The 20,659-nt window shown below is 38.5% G+C and overlaps 1 protein-coding gene across 2 annotated transcripts; it reads left to right on the top strand.

Moving 5' to 3' along the window:
* The first annotated feature begins 3,587 nt into the window (after positions 1-3,587).
* Ubi-p5E (Ubiquitin-5E) lies at positions 3,588-12,253 on the top strand. Of its 2 annotated transcripts, none has more exons than XM_089240017.1 (5): positions 3,588-3,734; positions 8,132-8,622; positions 8,743-9,426; positions 9,546-9,773; positions 11,910-12,253. In XM_089240017.1, exons 2-5 carry the CDS (start codon positions 8,139-8,141, stop codon positions 12,113-12,115), a joined length of 1,602 nt encoding a protein of 533 aa, XP_089096143.1. In that variant the 5' UTR covers positions 3,588-3,734; positions 8,132-8,138; the 3' UTR covers positions 12,116-12,253. The 2 variants fall into 2 exon arrangements, with proteins under 2 accessions (XP_089096143.1, XP_089096142.1); XM_089240016.1 differs by having other exon boundaries at positions 3,705-3,783.
* The last annotated feature ends 8,406 nt before the right edge of the window (positions 12,254-20,659 follow it).

Raw genomic sequence — 20,659 nt, 5'->3', positions numbered from 1 at the left:
CGAGGGCGTCATGTCATAATACCTGTGCAATGAACTCGGCTCGAGGCTCTATACTGTTACCCCCCCCCCCATCCCTCCGTAGAATGACGCACCGGGGCTCGAACCCGTTCGAAAAAATTCGGCCTTCAAGTAAAATGGGGTCCGGCCACATGATGTATGTAGTTGTGCGATGCAAGTGTTCACCTACATCGTTTTCCTTCCCCCACACGTGTACGAATTTTCGTTGTGTAGCTGTTGAGAGCAGGTATCGATCTTTGTTTGTCGCGGATCGATGGCGTAAAAGGTCCTTTAGCTACGACAGAATTTAACTCACAGACGTTGCCCTTGACATCCGGATTTTGTTTTCGTTTCCTAGGAAGTGGAAGCCTTATATTTCCGTAATAATAATAACAATCATCACCGTGATGTGATAGACAAAGAGTAGGTTTCAGTTAGTGACCGAGGGGGGGGGGGGGTGCAAAGGAGACAATCGTACTCATGTTCCGTTTCTGAAGTTCTGAAAGCCTCCTAGATACTAAAGTCTCTATAGGAGCCTTTGCTTCTACCTCATTTTTCCACTCCCCTAGTTTTGCATTTCTAACCTCTGCACTTATTTCAACCCCGAACTCGTTTGTTTTCTAAATTTCTACACTCCCCTGAATTTATTAAACTATCGACGTCTTGATTTTTTTTTTCGTAATTTCTGAATTTCCCCTTCCACGCATTTTTTGAATTTCTAATTTCTGTCCTTATTTTAAATTTCTGAGCCCTTTCCTTGCCCTTTAATGAATTCCTGATTTCTGACCCCTCTTTCCTGCCCTTTTATGAATTCTTAATTTCTGACCCCCCCCCCCTTCCTTGCCCTTTTATGAGTTTCTGATTTCTGACCCCTTCCTTGATTTTTTATGAATTCTTAATTTCTGACCTCCTTCCTCGTCCTTTCATGAGTTTCTAATTTCTCATCACTTATTTGCCCTTTAATGAATTCCTGATTTGTGACTCTCCCGCCCTTTTATAAATTTCTAATATTGCTAACCCCTTCTTTTTTTCTGCATTTCTATGCCCCCCACTTTTCCTGCCCTCATATGAATTCCTGAGCGTTCTCCCCCCCCCCCCCCACATTTTTTTACAATTTCTACCCCAAGCCATTTTTGAATTCTTGCCCGTGTGTTTCTGGAATTTCTGACCTCGTCCTCTTACCCCTTTTTTTTAAATTTCTAATTTTTGCATTTTCTGAATTTCTTTAATTTTTGTTCTCTTATAATTTCTAATTTCTCTCCTTTTTTGAATTACTGATTTCTCCTCCCTCCTTTTGGATTTCTAATTTTTGTCCTTATTTTAAATCGCTGACTTCCTTCCGTGCCTTGTTTTGTGCATTTCTATAATTTCATTTATGAAGGGGTCTTTACGGGGAGGGCGGGGGTTAGAGGGCTATAGTCCAAGGTGGTAAGATAGTTTCACATTTCTTGGGATACACAAGCTTCCGACGCATTACAAGGGGGGAGGGGGGTATGCACGTTTTCAAGTCATGCACCAGTCCCGCATTTTTTGTTCTGGGAATACGAAAGCTTCTAACGCATTTCTAGAGGGGTGAGCGCATTTCCATGGAAAAAGCCAGCCCCCCAAAAATTTTTTTTTGACTGCGCAAGCCTCCGTCCGACACATTCCAAGGAGTATGCACGCCTTCTAAGCATTTCTTGGGATACATCCCCGCCCCTACGCATTTCTTGTTCTTGGAATACGTAAGACGTAGGCATGCCTTTTCGGCATTTCTAGAATGCAAGCGGATTTCCAACTATAAGCACGCAACCCCCCACATATATTTCTTGGAATACACATTTCAGGAGGATAGGGAAGGGGGGTATGCACGCCTTCTAAGCTTTTATATAGAGGGTAAGCACATTTCCATGATTAAGAAAGCCTTTAAGCAATAAATTTTTTTGGATACGCAAGTCTCCCACGCATTTCTGAAGGGTAAAATTTTTTACATATTTCTAAGGATAAGAGTATTCTTATGCATTCGAGGCACCAATGCGAGCCGATCTCGCCGTTAAAAAGTCTCGCCGCAGAGAACAACAGACCTACAACGGTATAATTATTCATTCATTACGCTTCACTCACTATGAGTTGAGAAAAACTCATAGTTTAAAAGAATTGATTGCAGATGGCAGCACTACACACAACAAGCATTACACAGAAACAAACTTCACGAAAGGTTCTCTATACGTACACACACATTCCAACATGTACCAATTCATTAGAAGTTCCGCAAAGGAATATGGACGAGATGCATGCCTGGTTTAGTAGTTTAGTAGTGCTCTTACGCGTTTCTATAGTGGGTGAACAAGCCTTCTACGTCTTTTTAAAAATATGGAAGCTTCTCGCACAGCCACAAGTGGGGGAGGGCAGGAGGTTTGTTGCCTTGGATCCATGGGCGGAGATACGGGGGGGGGGTGGCGTTGGGGGGAATCCCTCCCCCCTCCAGCATCAAAGGTGGAGTCGACTGATCTAATGTATATATGAATTGACATCATCATCATCGTGCCCCCAGCAATAATGACCGTGCCCCCCTCCAGGCTTCCAAGTCTATTTTCGCCTATGATGATCTGTGGGGCTCTCTCGAGTTGCGAATGATTCTCGTTTATTTGTTGTATCCTTTAGAATAATCATTATCATTTAAGTTTAAACATGGCTCTATCTTGTTCCATATATATTCTATATAACCACGTATCTCATGGGCGAAGATACGGGGGGGGGGGGCGTCAGCGTCAATGATGGAGCCAACTGGTCTAATGTATATGCATGTATATGAATTGACATCGTCATCATCATAATGCCTCCTCCCCTCCAGCCTTTCATGTCTATCTCCGCCTACGCTTGGATCAGGAGGGGCGCCAACTTTACTCTTTTTCTGTTCTAAATTGCGGGAGTGGGTGGTGCCAAAATGAATACGGCCCAGGGCAACATGATAAATTTTTGTTCTTAGCTGCGGCCCTGGGCACTAGAAGCAGGAGAGATTGGGAACCAATGTCCTTGGGGAGGTTGGAATTCCCATATGCAATGAAAAGCACAGTTACCAATAAACCCAAACTAGAATTAAAACAGTGATAAGATTGTATTCCCTCACAATGGCACGAATAGAGATGACGCAGAGGAAATTCAGTAGGATGATGCAATTTCCTCGATAATTCGGCGATATTTTTATCCCTAAAATTGCACGCTGGTTTCCGATTCTGCAAGTCGACGCTGTTACGGATTGGTTAAAAAAAAAAATCAGAAATACAGGTTGTTAACCAATCATCAACGATGCCGACTTTCAGAATTGGAAACCAACTTGCACTTTGTTGGCACCCCGAAGCAGAAGTTCCCCCCCCCCTTCCCCCAAAAAAAACCAAAAATTTAAAATTTTTCCTCCTTTTTATTTTTTCGAAATTAGTTTTTTATCCCTAAATTATGGAGGAAAAAAAAAGTGTCCGACAAACATTACGGGTGGGGGGGCGGGAAAAGAAAAACGTAATTTTTCGGAATTTATCCTATCGTGAAAAAGATAATGGCAACAGTGTGGATCATGATGATCGTAATTCCACATCGCGAGCCCCACTGACGTCACCAGTCGAGAACATTCTGCGAGTTGTAGCAGACGACCAATCCTAGGCGGGAGCGTTCCATTTTCGAGGGGTAGGAAGTATTTGTTATAAATAGCCCACGCACTAGTGTTTCTTTTTATAGTTTGTGTTCAGCGTCGATTCGAGGAGGTTCGTGTTAGATTTTTCTCTACTGTGATTTTGGAAGATATCAATTTGGGTGAGCCGATCACTGATTGATTAATTAATTAATTAACAGTCGATTAGCGTTTTGAAACCATTTTAGAATCTAAATATGTTGTTGTTATTGCTAAATGTCAATAAATGCGATCATCCGATTACGTGGCTGATCGGGTTAGGTTTAGGATAGCGGAAGTAGGATTCCTCTTCGCCACTGCAATGTACTTATAATGTTGATTTGTCAATTAACCTTTCGAATCTATTTAATGACATTTGGTAATGCTTGTATACTTCTAGTTGAAATATTGGTATTTGTTGATTTTGTCTCGTAAAATAAACTAATACACTGAGGTCATCGTATATTTCGACTTGTATGCAACGTATTCAGATTTCCAGGATAATCTTTCTATATTAGATACGTTGACATGAATTTCAAAAATTTTGTAATTTTAGTAATGGGATATAGAAATTTTTTTTTTGCGCCAATCTCGATGTTTTTAGTCGACGTGGCGCGTGTTGATTTTGTTGTGCCCTCGTGAGGAAAGTATTCATGTTGTCATTCCCTGTGAGTACGATGTATCCCAACGGGACCCAAATCGTGATTTTGTTTTGAATTCTAATTGTGTAGATAGTTCCAAAGAAGCTGCTCAAAAAAAATTCAGTGAGACATTAATTTTGTTGGCGCTTCATTTTTTTGAAATTTACAGGGCTGTTTTATTTTTGGAATTTTGAGTTCGCAAATGGAAATGTGATCTCACCAATGTGTTGGTGCAAAGAAAAACGCTAAGAAAGCAGTGTAACAAGCATTATTTATCTTTGAACGGGAGTGCAGAAAATCATCTTAATTAGTTTATGGCCAGGGTTTTCAAAACTTCTACTTGCGGCACCCCTTAACTCGTCGAAGTTTGAAGAATCTATGATTAACCTTTGTCATGCTGTGCGGTTTTGTTGTGCCCTCTGACAAAGATTGAAGACCCCCAATGTGGATTGTTTTCTTCACCAAACACTATAAAATTTGGGGGGTGGTGGTGGTGGTTTCCAGGGCTTGGTCTATAGTAATATTTAGGTGCTAAGCATATTTTCAATAACTATTGGTCTAAATCAGTTTCTGGGGGGGGGGGGGAAGAACTGCAGCACACTGCGAAAATTAACATCTTGGGCAGGTTTCCCAAAGTGGGCAATATCGCCCCCTTGTGGGTGATGGAATATCCGGGGGGTGGAGATAGAAGCTATGAACTTAACATATAATCCTATGGGTTAACTTGAGTTAGGGAGGGGGGCAGGTGAGAAGAAAGAAATTGCTGATGAAGGTGGCGATGGAACAGAGTTTGGGAAACTATGATCTAGGGCCATCCTGCTCCAATGATGTCTTTTTCTAATTTTTTTTTTTTGTGCCAAATAACCCAAATAGCTAATTTTGCCTCGTCTCGGTATATCCAGGAATTTTGGAAAGGACAGCAGAAAGTTTTTGTTCCTGCGTGCCATGAAACAATTCTTTCTGAGAAAGAATCGCTTTATTCCTGTACTTTTCAGCACAACCGTCTAGCTGCTGTAGTTGTGCTATCTTGTGACCTTGAAAAAATAGTGGTCTCTGTTGCAAAGTAATTTGGCAACTGTACAGTGTTAGGATTAAACTTGTGGGCTAATCACACGTGCTTTTCACGCTTTGCAAGCACTAGATATTTTTGCATTTGAATGAAAATTTTCAATCAAAATATATTTCAATTTTTACTTTTCGCAACTTTACCCAAGATAGTTTTTTTTAAAGTGCTACAAGCATGTTCAACCGATAATCCATCTGGTCTCTTATTGAAAGAGTTGCCAGAAGTCCAGGAAGTTTGCAAAATTATGAGATAGCAGATTTTTTTTAAATCTATATCCGAAGTTTCCCGTCAAGTTCCTTTGCTCAACTTTGATCCCGAAAATTGGGTTGGATAACTGTGGTCCCCTCATTGGGCTTTCCATCGGGAAACTCCGATAATAACCATGATTGTGCAGATAAGCTGGTGATCAGACTTGGGGCATGCTGGAAAAAATTCAGATACTAGTGAATTGGGGGGGGGGGATAATTTTTTCCAAGATTTTTTTTTTTAAGAGGGACCTACTTTCACTCAAAGGACCCAGTTTTTTTTTTTCGAATCAGGTAAATTATAATACAACGGCATCTCAGTTGTTTTCGTTTGGGGAAACTAGTTTGAATGTTGCTGACTTTTTTTTGTAGAACTCTGGTTCTATATTAATTTTAAACCTTGACTCAAATTTATAGTTATCCCACCCAGGTTCTTTTTTTAGTTCCAATAGTGGTATGGAATTTTTCAAGTTCTGCTGTGTACTGTAAGTTAACATGTACTAGGGGTTTGGCCAGAGCTTTCTCTAAATTGTACAACATCTTTTGTCAAATATAATTAAACTATAAATACGCCACTTCGTTTTTATTGTACAAAATTAACAAGATTGTTTTTGGGAACAGGTGCAGTATAATCCAAGTCCATTGGAGACCGGTGTTAAAAAATGTTGGGTAGCCTGAGGAAAAGTCTCCAAAGCTGTGACTGGATGCCGGGAGAAAAAAACCAGGGTAGAAAAAATAAAAGTGGAAACCGACAATATAATAATAGTACAAATAAATATTCTCAGTATGAAAAAATACCCGGACTCTGAAATAATAAATCTAATTACTTTTAGAAATTCCCTCTTTAATGAACTTCCGTCCTTCTAGTTGTAAAAATGAATATCCTATATTAAAAAAGAACAAAACCTTGACTATAAAAATAATCCTATATCCACACAAGTCACTGGATATCCGGATTCTTTAAAATAATAGTAAACTAAAAAAATATTTCTTTATGGTCACTGAAAACACATAGCTGCCAAGTCTCCCGAATTTTACCTTCATCGCTCGACATCCCGAAAAGTTCTTAAATCTCCCGAATTTTTACGAAAATCATAAAAATCCCTAATTGTCCCTTAAAATTCCCTACTTCATTAAAAAAAATCCCCGCTTATGAAATCAATCCCTAAGGAATTTCTTGTGGGCGTCTTTTTTTTCCCTTTCGAAATGACGTCACACGTCGTAAATGGGGAAATTTCCTTTTTTAAGGAAGTTTTACAAACCCTCTGATGGTAACAAGAAAGTTGTTTGTCTTATCGTGCAGGGAAATGACTTAGCAGCCAATAGTCCTGGATAATAATTGAAGATTATAGTCACGCGCATGTGGTCAAAATTTCTTTTGTTATAACGTGCGATATAACAAAACACGAATACTGATAAGCAAAAACATATTTAATCAATTTTAAAGATACTTATTCCGATGAATTTCCTTTCATCAAACGTTCCAGAAGAGGGCAGACTATTCCTTTTTGTACAAGTTGTGTTACGGACATAAACATCGGTCATGGAAAGACTGCCATCATCACTCGTGAAATGAAAAAAAAAAACACATCAAGCAAGTGTCACAAAAAGTCAGTGTTCTTCAAAAATTGACGGTGTTTTCCTTCATCTTCCGATGATTTTGGGGTCATTCGCTCAGAATGTTTGTTCACAGCGTTTCTGATTGAACAGAATATTTATTTTTACATCATTGAAGTTTTGGCCTCCAATTTCACTTGTTTTTTGCGTAGGAATTTTATTCCCAAGGGTTTAACTTCCATGTGTGTAAAATCCCTATTTTAATTTGACTTCAGTTTTTGAGTAGGTATTTTATTCCCTACGCTCTAACTTTTATATTTGGAAAAATCCCTATTGTATTTATTAGGGAGTGGTTTTAGCATAAAATACGGGTGCGCGCGAAAATCTCCCGAATTTTCATTTTCAAAAGTTGGCAGCTATGAAAACAGAAGGGCAGGGTTGCAAAAAATAAGGAATATATGGGGGGGGGAAGGAATACAACTTGACGAAAACATAATCCTAGTAAGACAATGACATGCTTAGACAATATGAAATGACTTATTCAACTTCGTTGGCGATTTGCAACTTGGTGGGATGTCTTTGCATGATGTCATGTTTTTGCAAGAGGGGAAAATGTATTTTTTTAATTAATGGGAAATCCCTAGATTGTTTCCAAAAAATCATTTGTATTTTTATATAGAATTTGGATTTGCAAAAAACCTTTTTCTAATTCCTCAAAATGACAGCTAGAAAATTCCTAAAAGATGTCTAAAGAAAGAAAAGATTATGTATTTGCCTTAGCTGTTATGTTAGGCCTTAATAGGACAAATTTGAAGAACCTAGGTTCTCAAGTTAATGGTTCTATTCATACACCTTAGTTATGTATTTTTGTGAAAGTTTTGGCTGTAGTTTGTAGGGGTTGGTTGGTTAACTGATCTTTTTTATCATATTTTTTTACGAAATTTTTTGTACATCGTAAATAATTGATGCGTTATCTTTATAGATACAACATGCAAATCTTTGTCAAAACCCTGACTGGAAAAACCATCACTTTGGAGGTGGAACCCAGTGATACGATTGAAAATGTGAAGGCCAAGATCCAGGACAAAGAAGGCATCCCTCCTGATCAGCAACGTCTCATCTTTGCTGGAAAGCAATTGGAAGATGGTCGTACTCTCTCGGATTACAACATCCAGAAAGAATCAACCCTTCATCTTGTGCTCAGGCTGCGAGGAGGCATGCAAATATTTGTCAAGACTCTCACTGGCAAGACCATAACTCTGGAAGTAGAGCCGAGCGACACAATTGAAAATGTGAAGGCAAAGATTCAAGACAAGGAAGGTATCCCTCCAGACCAGCAGCGTCTTATTTTTGCAGGAAAGCAGTTGGAGGATGGTCGTACTTTGTCTGACTACAACATTCAGAAGGAATCCACACTTCATTTGGTGTTGCGACTCAGAGGTGGCATGCAGATATTTGTTAAGACTCTCACAGGTAATTTCATTAACGTTCGTTCACTTGTTTTGAATTTTAATGTTTGTTATCTCTTGTGCTAGGTCATTTTTATAATGCGATTTTTCATGCTGATTGATATGTTGCAATTTCATTTGTTAGGTAAAACCATTACTTTGGAAGTGGAACCCAGTGATACAATTGAAAATGTGAAGGCTAAAATCCAGGACAAAGAAGGAATTCCTCCAGATCAGCAACGTCTCATTTTTGCTGGAAAGCAGTTGGAAGATGGTCGTACACTCTCTGATTATAACATCCAGAAAGAATCAACCCTTCATCTTGTGCTCAGGCTGCGAGGAGGCATGCAAATCTTTGTGAAAACTCTCACCGGTAAGACAATTACACTAGAAGTTGAACCAAGTGACACAATTGAAAATGTGAAGGCCAAAATCCAGGACAAAGAAGGAATTCCTCCAGATCAGCAACGTTTAATTTTTGCTGGGAAACAGCTTGAAGATGGGCGCACTCTGTCGGACTATAACATTCAGAAGGAATCTACTCTTCATTTGGTGTTGCGTTTACGAGGTGGCATGCAGATCTTCGTTAAGACTCTCACTGGCAAAACCATCACTCTGGAAGTTGAACCAAGTGACACAATCGAGAATGTAAAGGCGAAGATTCAAGACAAAGAAGGAATTCCGCCTGATCAACAGCGTCTGATTTTTGCTGGGAAACAGTTGGAAGATGGCAGAACTCTCTCAGATTACAACATCCAAAAAGAATCTACATTGCACTTGGTGCTGAGGCTCAGAGGAGGAATGCAAATCTTTGTGAAAACTTTGACTGGTAATTACTGTTGTTCTGGCTAATATTTTATCTCTATGTGAAAAAAATTAGTTGTTTCAACATGTTCCCTGATGTTTACTATATAATTTGTTGAATGATTCAGTGCAATTTTATGTTAGGTAAAACCATCACATTAGAGGTGGAACCGAGTGATACTATTGAGAACGTGAAAGCAAAAATCCAGGACAAGGAAGGCATTCCACCTGACCAACAGCGTCTTATCTTTGCGGGCAAGCAACTGGAAGATGGTCGTACCCTATCGGATTACAATATTCAGAAAGAGTCCACACTTCATCTTGTTCTGAGGTTGCGTGGAGGCATGCAGATCTTTGTAAAGACACTTACAGGTAAATAGTTGCAGTTAATGATCTTATAAAAGATAATCATTCTTGATTCAAGGGCGTTGTAAAAAACTATTGATTGGAATTCATTGTGCATAAACCTTATCAATATATTTTTTTTGTGGGTAATGTTTGCTAATAGTAATAAAGTTGAGCATTAATTTGATAATTTTTAACAAAGATTTTCTTTTTGATTTTGAAAATGTCTTATTTGGAAGAGCATTGTTAAAAACCTGGTTGAATTATGTTTCAATTTAGTGTTCAGAAAGCTGGGAGATTGTATACAGTAAAACTATATTATGGTCTTTTTTTTATGGCCAGATAGTTTCTCCTGTATAATATCACATTTTAAATTTTATGGGGGGGGGGGTTTAATGGATTTTTTTTAATATTCTGCTGATTTATAGGCTGTCCTTGTTATAAGTATAAGGTTCATGTTCAGTTTGTAACATTTTGGTATTCCTCTTCTATTAATGCATGTTCTTGTTTCTGAGAATAAATTTAAAGAAAATAGTTCATATATAAAATATGAGGTGAAATTTTTTACAAATTTGAGATAAAACACTAAGTGCAGACCTGCGAACTCTCTGGATTTAAGCGGGAGACTCTGGATTGTTACAATTTCTCCAGATTTTGGCAGAAAATTAATTTTCCGTTAGCTTTCATGTGATGTCAATGATTACTGTTGTAATGAGGGAAAACACCTATAGAGAAGGCAACCATAAAGTTTTGGTGGCCAACATTTAAACAAGTGGCAGAGATGTGACTTCATGGATAAACTCTATTTCATTTATGAGAGGGAATGACTTTGGTTGCTGAAACTCCTGTATAATCATTATTGTATTCCATTAACCATGGACTAAACATTTTTTCGTCAGCAGCTTTGTATTTTGAAGTTTTTAATTGTTTCCTCCATTAAATCTTGTCAGAAAGAAAAAACTGCTTTTAAGAGTTTGTATACCCAAGATCATTAATCACTGATAGCTAATACAAAAGGTAACGCTCATGATTTATGAACAGTATGTCGATGTGAATCTTCTATTCTTCATGGAAAGTGACATTGAATTATATTCTGCCCAGAACCTGCCATTATACCTGCTGGGGGGGGGGGGTTTGTGGTTGGAGTTTTTTCCTTAATTGATAAAAAGTATTAATTTTTTAGATTTTTTTTTTTTTTTGATCTGGTCTATGGGGGGAAGAATTTTTGGATTTCAAAAGTGTATGTTGGCATATCTGGAAGTATGATTATAACAGAAGAATACCAGTAAGGTAACCTTGAATTGTAGGTAGTGTCATTTATAGGGATCTAGATAAGTTCAGGTAACATGATTTATAACACTTGATCGATTTAGCAATCACAGTAAAAAATCAGTATATTTACAAGACAATGTATATATTGTTTTTCTAGTATGGTCATGATTTGAGTATCCACTGGTTTAATATTTATATAGAATACTTAAATGTGCAAGAACATGCATCTTGATATTGGGAATGAACTTTGGAGTAGCCTGGGTTTTCTTGGAGAGATGTAACTTTTAACCATGTAATCTTGAGATTTATTGAATTTTTATTAAATATTAAATATTACTAATATTACTAAAATATTATTAAAAATTACTAAATATTTATTGCTTTTCAACAAAGCATAAATTGTGTTGATTTGAACAAACCTGAGTAATTGGCCAATATCAGAAGGCATTGGCCATTATTAGCTTTGGTTTCTGGCTTGTATAATTCTAAATGCCAGCTGGTCTCTTACTTGAAAATATATAAACAAGGTGTACATGTTGATCTGTAATAACCTGTATATATAGTTCGTGTATTAACAATAGAATTGAAGGAGTTTTTAAAATAGGGCTGGACGAATCTTTAAATCTAAGAATTTATGTTGTGAAGGTCACGAAGTGCTTTCAACTTCTTCAGGACATGACCTTTCATGTTGGTATACACACTGTTGTGAATTTTATTTTGGGTTGCACTCGGCTTGTAATTAAATACATAAAGAAAATTTTATGTGCCGATACTATTTTTTTTTTTTTAGTTGCCTATGGCGACTTGAGATTTGCCCATCCCTGTTTTAAAATCGTTATTTTTATATTCATATCTATAAATGGATGCTATAGTGGTTTTTTTTTAATACAGGCAAGACCATCACATTGGAAGTCGAGCCGAGCGATACTATCGAGAATGTGAAGGCAAAAATCCAGGATAAAGAAGGTATTCCACCAGACCAACAGCGTCTCATCTTTGCAGGCAAGCAGTTGGAAGATGGCCGCACTCTCTCCGATTACAACATTCAGAAGGAATCCACTCTTCATTTGGTCCTCAGGCTCAGGGGTGGCTTTTGAAAAAAAAAAAATTCAGATTTTTGGACTTTTCTTACCAGATTATTGATTCTTTTGCAGGAAGTTTTTTTTCTTTTTATAATTTTTTAGAGATGAGTTTTCTGTGCAACTGATAGAATAAATGCAGGAGCATTAAGATTAGATTGTCGTCAATTTTGTTTTGACTTCTGTGTGAGTATGGGTAAGGGGTCATTCAAGTATGTCAGCATTGAGGGGGGGGGGTGTGTTTGAAGGTTGCTTACATCATCACCCTTTTTGAAGATATGAAATATTCTAAGCTGCTGACAAAATTTTTGCTAACGGGGGGGGGGGTCAAAATGGCTAAAAATCTTATCTAATACTTGAATGGCCCCTAATTTGAAAGTCATGTAAAGATATTGAGACAGGGTTGGTACGGGTCAGGGAAAACCTGGAAAGTCGGGAAAAAATTTTTTACTAAAAAAAGTCGGGGAAAATGGCCCATTTTTGCTTTAAAACCTGGAAATTTCAGACAACGACCTGGCAAAATCGTCACGATTGTCGTCTGATAGGGAAAAAAAGATTGATCAAAAATAATGAAAAAAAATCCGTCGGGATGAAAAAGGGAATTCCGATAACTTCGTAAATATTGATAATCCGTAAAATATTGCAATATATCGCAAAAAGCGTTAGATACTGCCAAGGAGGAACGAGGATTTCGTAAGTCCGCTTAGAAAAGCGTATTGCTATGACTTTATCGTAATTTTTTCGAGTGTTTCCAGAAACATAACTACGCATCGTAGAAAGCCATGGGTACAAAGCTGTTACGGTAATTTCGTAAGTTGACTTCAGTTAGGAACGACGGATGACGCGCGGGTATGTTTTGATTTTCCACGTGGGTATTTATATTTGAAAACAATACGTTGTAAGAAAACTTGTCTGAGCGGATCGTCGGTAGGCTGATTGGATCGAAGCAGTCAAAAATGACCCGTATAAAGCATGGTGGCAGCTTTGCAGTAAAACTCGCAACATGGGCAGATAAGTTATCCAGAACTATGCCAAGCACGTGAAATCAGAGTTCAGTGAACAACCCCAGATTGTGTAACTTCTCGGTTCTAGCGTTTACGGGAGTGCAAGCCAACTGTAAAGAATTTTTGATGCAGTGAAACCAACTACATCTTTGACTAATTATGCCACAAAGGAAACAACTGTAAAGGCTTAAATCTTGTGGGCATTGAAATTGCCAAAAAGGGAAATCTTCTTCTTAATCATCATCTTCATAATCTTCATTTCTTAATTGTGTTCCATTTTTCTTTTCCATCAGGTGTATTTGAAAAGCATAAATGTGTGTAAAAAAAAAAAAAAACGGTTATGATGTCATTATGATATTGTAATTAAAATTAATTTTATAATTAATATAATTTTATTTTTTCTAAATTTTTATTAATATCAATTTGATTTAAGAAAAAAACCTGGAATTTTTTTTTGAAAATTTGACTGGAAAAGTCGGAAATTTTTTTACGAAAATGAGTACGAACCCTGACTGGGCTTGGATATTTTGATTGCATCTTAAAAGTGGAGCTTCTAATGAATGGTACATGTTGCAATGTGCATGATTGTATTGTGAATCTAATGTAACATTTGCAGACCTGCAACTCACCGGGTTTAAGTTGGAGACTCCGGATTTTAGCAGAAAATTGGATTTTACGTTGTGACGTCGGTGAATGCAGTCCTCTTTTACGGACATTCTTTTCAGACCTGCCAACTCTCCCCATTTTTCATCCTTCCTCCCGCTCTCCGGATTTGTTAAAATTTCTCCGGATTTTGGCAGAAAAATTTTACATGAGCTTTCACGTTGTGGCGTCAATGATTACCATCGTCGTTAGAGAAAACAGCCATAGTCATTTCCACCGAGCAGAGAAAATGGGGACCCCTTCGGGAGAATCTCCGGATTTCAAAAGTTGGCACGTCTGGTTTTTGTCCTGTCAGTGACTGCAGAAGAAATTTTACTGTGTATGGACGGGTTGGAGTTAGTGATGGGAGTCGATCCTTATTTTGAGAAAAAGGACTATTGTAACATTTCCAAAAAAAAGAAAACACTAGCAATTTGACATTTTAACAAGAAATTATGCCCGTTGGTGAGCCAGGATCCACAATTTATCGTGAATTTTTGAATGTTAAACTATGTTGTGGCATACGCTTTTCTTTATTGGGTATTTTTTTATTGTTAATTGTACATCAAATGCCATAACTAGACGGGTGCACCTGCACAGTACCCAAGAAGGAACTGTGCCTAAATGCAAATTCTTGCACAGGAATGGCTAGTCACGACACTTATACATAATACGGTGATTGAATTCAGAATATAAAGGCTCAACTTTTTGCATTGAGGAGTGGCCTTTGCTGGTGAAAGTTGTAACTTTTTTTTGACTCTGTCAAACCAACAAATATTATTCGAATTCAGCACGCATAGTTTCCTCGGGCCGGAATTGATTGTATGAAGGTGTGTGGTGGTCCTGGTTGAAACATCAAATGTGGTTAATTGTAGAAGAGCCTTGTGTATGCTGGATTAAATTGAAGTTTTTCGTTTCTCTTGTGACTCCATGAACCAATGAAGTAGTCAATATGGATAAAAAAAAACGTACAGGGCGTCCACATATAATTGAAAGGTCCTATTTTAAAGTAGCCTACAGGCGAAACCGGTCATTAGAAAATTGGAAGGACTTTTCGTGTGTGAATTAATGGGAATGTTTCTGGGCGGTTAATTGCAAATATTGCGCCAGAGGGCATTTTATTAAGAAATGACACATTTAGGTAGGCTGACCATATTTCCTCTACAGAAATGGAAATTGGTATTCCAAGTACAGGACAACGCCAAAAGTGCACATAGTTGCTGAAATTGCGGGAAACGAAGCGTTGCTGTGGATTAAAATGAATTGTACGAAATAAAGACAAATGTGGGAGAGATTAATGTTCTTACTATAGTTGTAATCTATATACTGTGTGTATGTTCTCTTTACAAATCTACAATTTTAGATCGATCGATCGCCAAATTTTGCATATATACCAAATGGGACCCGACTTGAACGATAGGCTACTTTAAAATTTCGTCAGACCAGGGCAAAAAGGTGTCGGGCAACAATCACTTTCCGAACGTTTACTTTGGTTGGTTCCCCAGCAATGCGTTTCAGACGTATATATGCCTTTACAACGGTTTGTCACTTCTTTAATCCTGTTAGTATATGTATAATAGTTTATGCCTTTATAATGGTTTGCCACATTTTCAATACTCCCAGTAATGAGGTTTTTTTGAATGACGTCATCAGCATCGTTTCGAGGGTCAGGAAAAGGGCGATCCTCATAGAAATCAGTGTTGAAATTGCCGATTTTAATGTAGAAATGCGCAAATTAGCTGGGGTGTTTGTCACATCAATAATTTAAAAAAATTGTATTAAATACTCAATTTTTGAAATATTGAGTTCGCTTAGAGATATACGAAGCCCAGGAGATTAAAAATGAAGTAATTAGCCGGACCTACTTTTGTGTTGGATATTCATGCAATAACATTGATTTCAACTTTTTATTTATATCTTTTCAAGCATGAAAATTAATGTCTCCGTATTGTCTTTTGATATTCATGTGGGGCAAGACATTTTAAAATTAATTATGGGCCTAAAAAGTACATCGAAAAAATTCCACAGCTTTAATTAAGCATTTTTTGAAGCAGAAGTTCAAAGGGGGGGGGGGGGGAGGATCGAAATACCTAGCACCCTTTAAAAAAAGAAAAAAAATATATATATTCATTTCTACGTTTCTTTAAATCTAGATTTGTTTCTTTCATGAGTCGCGCTGAAAGTCGCCATATTGGTGAACTTGGACACGGTTTGCATGTCCCTCAAAGAAAGACTGAGGTATCACGTGATCCAAAAAAGCCTCATTGAAGAAAACCCGGGCAACGCCGGGTATCATAGCTAGTTATATATATATATAATACGAGTTTGAAAATAATTTCAATCTTTGACTTCAATAAAGAATAAAAATCGAAATAGGCGGCGTGTAAAAACTGGGACGTATGGTCACCCTACATTTAGGCAAACGTTTACAATTAAACACTTTTACAATTGTTACCGCAACAAAACATATTCCACGTGACCATTTTCTGATATATGTGAAATCGCAAGATGGCATGTTCCACAACTGACCCAAGTGTCCGCGGGGAAATGTTCTTGGATTACCACCACTTGCCAGACGTTTCAAATGCCTCCAAAAATCGCATGGATTAAGGTCCGGTGATCGGGAGGCCACAGATTAAGCGCCGGCTTATGAGACGTTCTTGTGTAAATTATTTTTTGAAAAAACACTGCTATGTGTGGAGGTGCTCCGTCTTGCATAAAGATTGTGTCTGCAAGGCAGTGACGATCCTGTGGTTTCAAATTTCGTTATGGTACTCAGAAGGTTTGTAACATTCATTGGACCGTTTCGAATCCTCTTCCAAGTGCGATGTTTCCGTGGAGCAGTTACTGCGGAATTGCTGTTTTTTGGTAAAACAATTTTATTAAGAAATCGCGATCTCGTAAACTTATCATTGAGAAACAAGAACTCCGCGAATGTTTCTAAGTTTTATACCAGCTGCTGCGTAACATCACATAAATTGAAGTGAAACGCCCTCTGGTGGCGACATGTGCAAGTAACTTTTTCCCCCCAGAAACCAATTCCCATCACTTCATGAAGTCCTGCACAAAATGTCACACTTTTCTGCTGACTGGTTTCGCCCATAGGCTATTTTTAAAATAGAGTCTTAATTATGGACGCCCTGTACTATACCCAGGGTATCCAACCTTTTGGAGAGTACGAGCCACATTATTGGTTAAAAACGTGTCGTTGACCACTAAAGTTATGTGCAATTGCACGGAATCACTCAACTGATTTTGAGTTGTGCCGCTTGGTTTTTGACCCGCGTGCCATTGATTGAGCATACTATGTCTGCACTACACTGTACATGCATCTCGTAAACATTCTCCGAAGCAAGGCAGCACTTCCTAGAGATAGGTCTCCGCACTCTGCTTGTGACGTCAGTAAGTAGTCTATTTTCCCTCAGAATATTCAGGGAAAAAATTCCCTGCTCATGCCAGTATCATCGTTGTGAGGAAAAGAAATGATCGGAATTGGCGATTTCTATGTCCCATATCCAATCACTATGCGGTATTTGTGAGCCAATCAGGAATATTCTACGCCAAAATAAGAAGAAACTAAATAGGATGCCGTGTTTCAAAATGTGGCTAACTTGCTAGGTAGTCTGAATGACGTTTATGGCAAACACTGCAGAGGCCTATCTCTAGGAGGTGCTGAGCAAGGCCACTACGTGGTTTTATGCTGCAGTTGCCGAGTCCACTACCTTCCGTTAAAAATTGCAGGGAGAAGGGAGCCGAAATCGGTATTTACCCCGGGTGACCACATTTTTTGGAGACGTCAAAAAATGACTATTTGCAAATAGTTCGACTTTCAGAAGCTAGATGGCACCATTCGAAGAGATGGAAGGGAAAAAAATTTACGACGGGGTTGAGCAGTTAGGATTCGAACCCAACCACGACCTCCTATATAACCTAGTTATCTAGGTGGTCGTGACCCAACGCGATCGAGGATTGCCCCCATGTACCTCATGCCATGCCTCTTTATCGCGTTATCGTAGCCTTACCCAATGGGTGTTATTTTATGACGACTTCACAAGCATTGATTAGTTATACAGTCGAATCCAGTAATAACGAACTCCAAGATACCGGAGAAATCACTTCGTTACAAAGGAATTCCACTTTTTTTGCATTGTTCCTACGCAAACTTATCTGGGGGATAAGAAAAGTGTTCGTTAAAACGAGATTTTCGCTATAACGGGATTCGACTCTATTACACAATTTCCGTTAAGTAATCTCTTGCTGAGTTTAGCCAGGGCCGTCTACCATAGAATTCTAGGTAGAATAGAGACGGCCCTGGTTTAGCTGATGGCAGTTATTTTTTCGTTTCGTTTTGAAAAATATAATAATTATAAATATAATTTTTTTGCGTTATTTATAATTATCGAAAAGAAAAATTAAAAAAAATTAATTTTTTTAGTCATGTACACGTCAAAGAGTTCATTTGTATCTTTGTTTAATTGTTGACAGATTTCACAGATCCTCTGATCTTCCGTAAAAAACATGATATGGATGCAATTATGTATATATATAAAATTGATTTTCTGTGCGTGTGTGTGTGTGTATGTTCTCTATACAAATCTACAATTTTAGATAGATCGTCGCCAAATTTTGCATATATACCAAATGGGACCCGACTTGAACGATAGGCTACTTTAAAATGTCGTTAGAGTTGGGCAAATGCCCCAAATGGGCAAAAAAAACTGTCGGACAACAATGGTTTTTGGTCCTCAACAATCACTTTCCGAACGTTTACTTTGGTTACCGTGGTTCCCTAGCGATGAGTTTCAGACGTGTTTATGTCTTTACGATGGTTTGTCACTTCTTTAATGCTGTCAGTTACGTATAATAGTTTATGCCTTTATAATGGTTTGCCACATTTTTAATATACTCTCAGTAATGAGGCTTTTTGAATAGACGTCATGATCATCACCATCATCGCTTTGAGGGTCAGGACAAGGGTGATCCTCATAGAAATCAGTGATAAAATTATCGATTTTACTTTAGAAATGCGGGAATTAGTGGGATTTTCCGCCCCATCAATAATTTTAAAAAGTGTATTGAATTCTGGATTTTTGAAATATTCAGTTCGCTTAGAGATATACGAAGCCCAGGAGATTAAATATGAAGTAATTAGCCAAACCTATACTTTTGAGTTGGATATTCGAGCAATATCATTGATTTCATTTATATCTTCTCAAGTATGAAAATTAATGTCTCCATATTGTCTCTTTTGAAATTTATTTGCATAAATTCATGTGGGTTAGGATATTTTAAAATTAATTATGAGCCCGTAAAAAGTGTATCGAAAAAATTCCACAGCTTTAATTAAGCATTTTTTGGAAGCTGGAACAGACAGATGGATAACTTGAAGTTCGGTGTGGGAGGGGGGGATCGAAATACCTAGCGCCCCTTGAAAAAAGAAAAAAATATATATTCATTTGTACGTTTCTGTGTAAATCTAGATTTGTTTATTTCATGAATCGCGCAGGTCGCCATATAGGTTCACTTGGACACGGTTTGTATGTCCCTCAAGAAAAAGAGAGGGAGATATCACGTGATCCAAAAAAGCCTCATTGAAGAAAACCCGGGCAGCGCCGGGTATTATAGCTAGTAATTTATATAACGTGTTGAACAATTACAAAATCACGCAATTGAAAGTAAACTGAAGAGTAAAAAAAACTGGTACAGGCATGCGTATGCAAATAGAGATATGGAACCAATCAGAGTACGGCGCTGCGGTCGGCAACGCCTATATAACACAACAAGTGTCTGGCATAGTTGTTAGATCGGTTGCTGCTGCTACAATGGCAGGTTATCGAGATTTAAGTGAGTTTGAACGTGGTGTTATAGTCGGCGCACGAGAGATGGGACATAGCATCTCCGAGGTAGCGATGAAATTTGGATTTTCACGTACAACCATTTCTTGAGCGTACCGTGAATATCAGGAATCCGGTAAAAAATTAAATCGATGACATCGCTGCGGCCGGAAAAAGATCATACAAGAACGGGACCAACGACTACTGACAAGAATCATTAAACGTGACAGACGTGCAACCCTTCTGCAAATTGCTGCAGATTTCAATGTTGGGCCATCAACAGCGTGCGAACCATTCAACGAAGCATCATCGATATGGGCTTTCGGAGCCGAAGGCCCACTCGTGTACCTTTGATGACTGCACGACACAAAGCTTTACGCCTCGCCTGGGCCCGACAACACGGACATTGGACTGTTGAGGACTGGAAACACGTTGCGTGTTCTGACGAGTCTCGGTTCCAATTGCTTCGAGCTGATGGACGTGTACGGGTATGGAGACAACCTCATGAATCCATGGACCCTACATGTCAACAGGGGACTGTTCAAGCTGGTGGAGGCTCTGTGATGGTATGGGGCGTGTGCAGTTGGCGTGATATGGGACCCCTGATACGTCTAGATACGACTCTGACAGGTACGTAAGCATCCTGCGTCCATTCCGACGGACTTGGACAATTTCAGCAGGACAATGCGACACCCCACACGTCCAGAATTGCTACAAAGTGGCTCCAGGAACACTCTTCTGACTTTAGACACTTCCGCTGGCCACCTAAATCCCCAGACATGAGCATTATTGAACATATCTGGGATGCCTTGCAACTTGCTGTTCAGAAGATATCTCCATCCCCTTTTACTCCTACGGATTTATGGACAGCCCTGCAGGATTCATGGTGTCAATTACCTCCAGCACTACTTCAGACATTAGTCGAGTCCATGCCACGTCGTGTTGTGGCACTTCTGCGTGCTCGCGGGGGCCCTACACGATATTAGGCAGGTTACCAGTTTTTTTTGGCTCTTCAGTGTACTTGATTTATCTTGTTACAACCAAGTAACGAATATGCCTAGGGTAATTTTGAAACGCCCTCT

Source organism: Pholcus phalangioides, unplaced genomic scaffold, assembly GCF_987345545.1.
Source record: "Pholcus phalangioides strain wild (caught in Gottingen) unplaced genomic scaffold, Ppha-v1.0 ptg000012l_1, whole genome shotgun sequence".
NCBI classification, from domain to species: Eukaryota; Metazoa; Arthropoda; class Arachnida; order Araneae; family Pholcidae; genus Pholcus; species Pholcus phalangioides.
This window is presented reverse-complemented; position numbering and strand designations above follow the sequence as displayed.

Coding starts and splice junctions, on each gene's coding strand:
- Ubi-p5E (XM_089240017.1), top strand. CDS start 8,139: ATGCAAATCTTTGTCAAAACCCTGACTGGAAAAACCATCACTTTGGAG. Junction 8,623..8,742: donor ATTTGTTAAGACTCTCACAG/GTAATTTCATTA, acceptor TTCATTTGTTAG/GTAAAACCATTACTTTGGAA. Junction 9,774..11,909: donor CTTTGTAAAGACACTTACAG/GTAAATAGTTGC, acceptor TTTTTAATACAG/GCAAGACCATCACATTGGAA.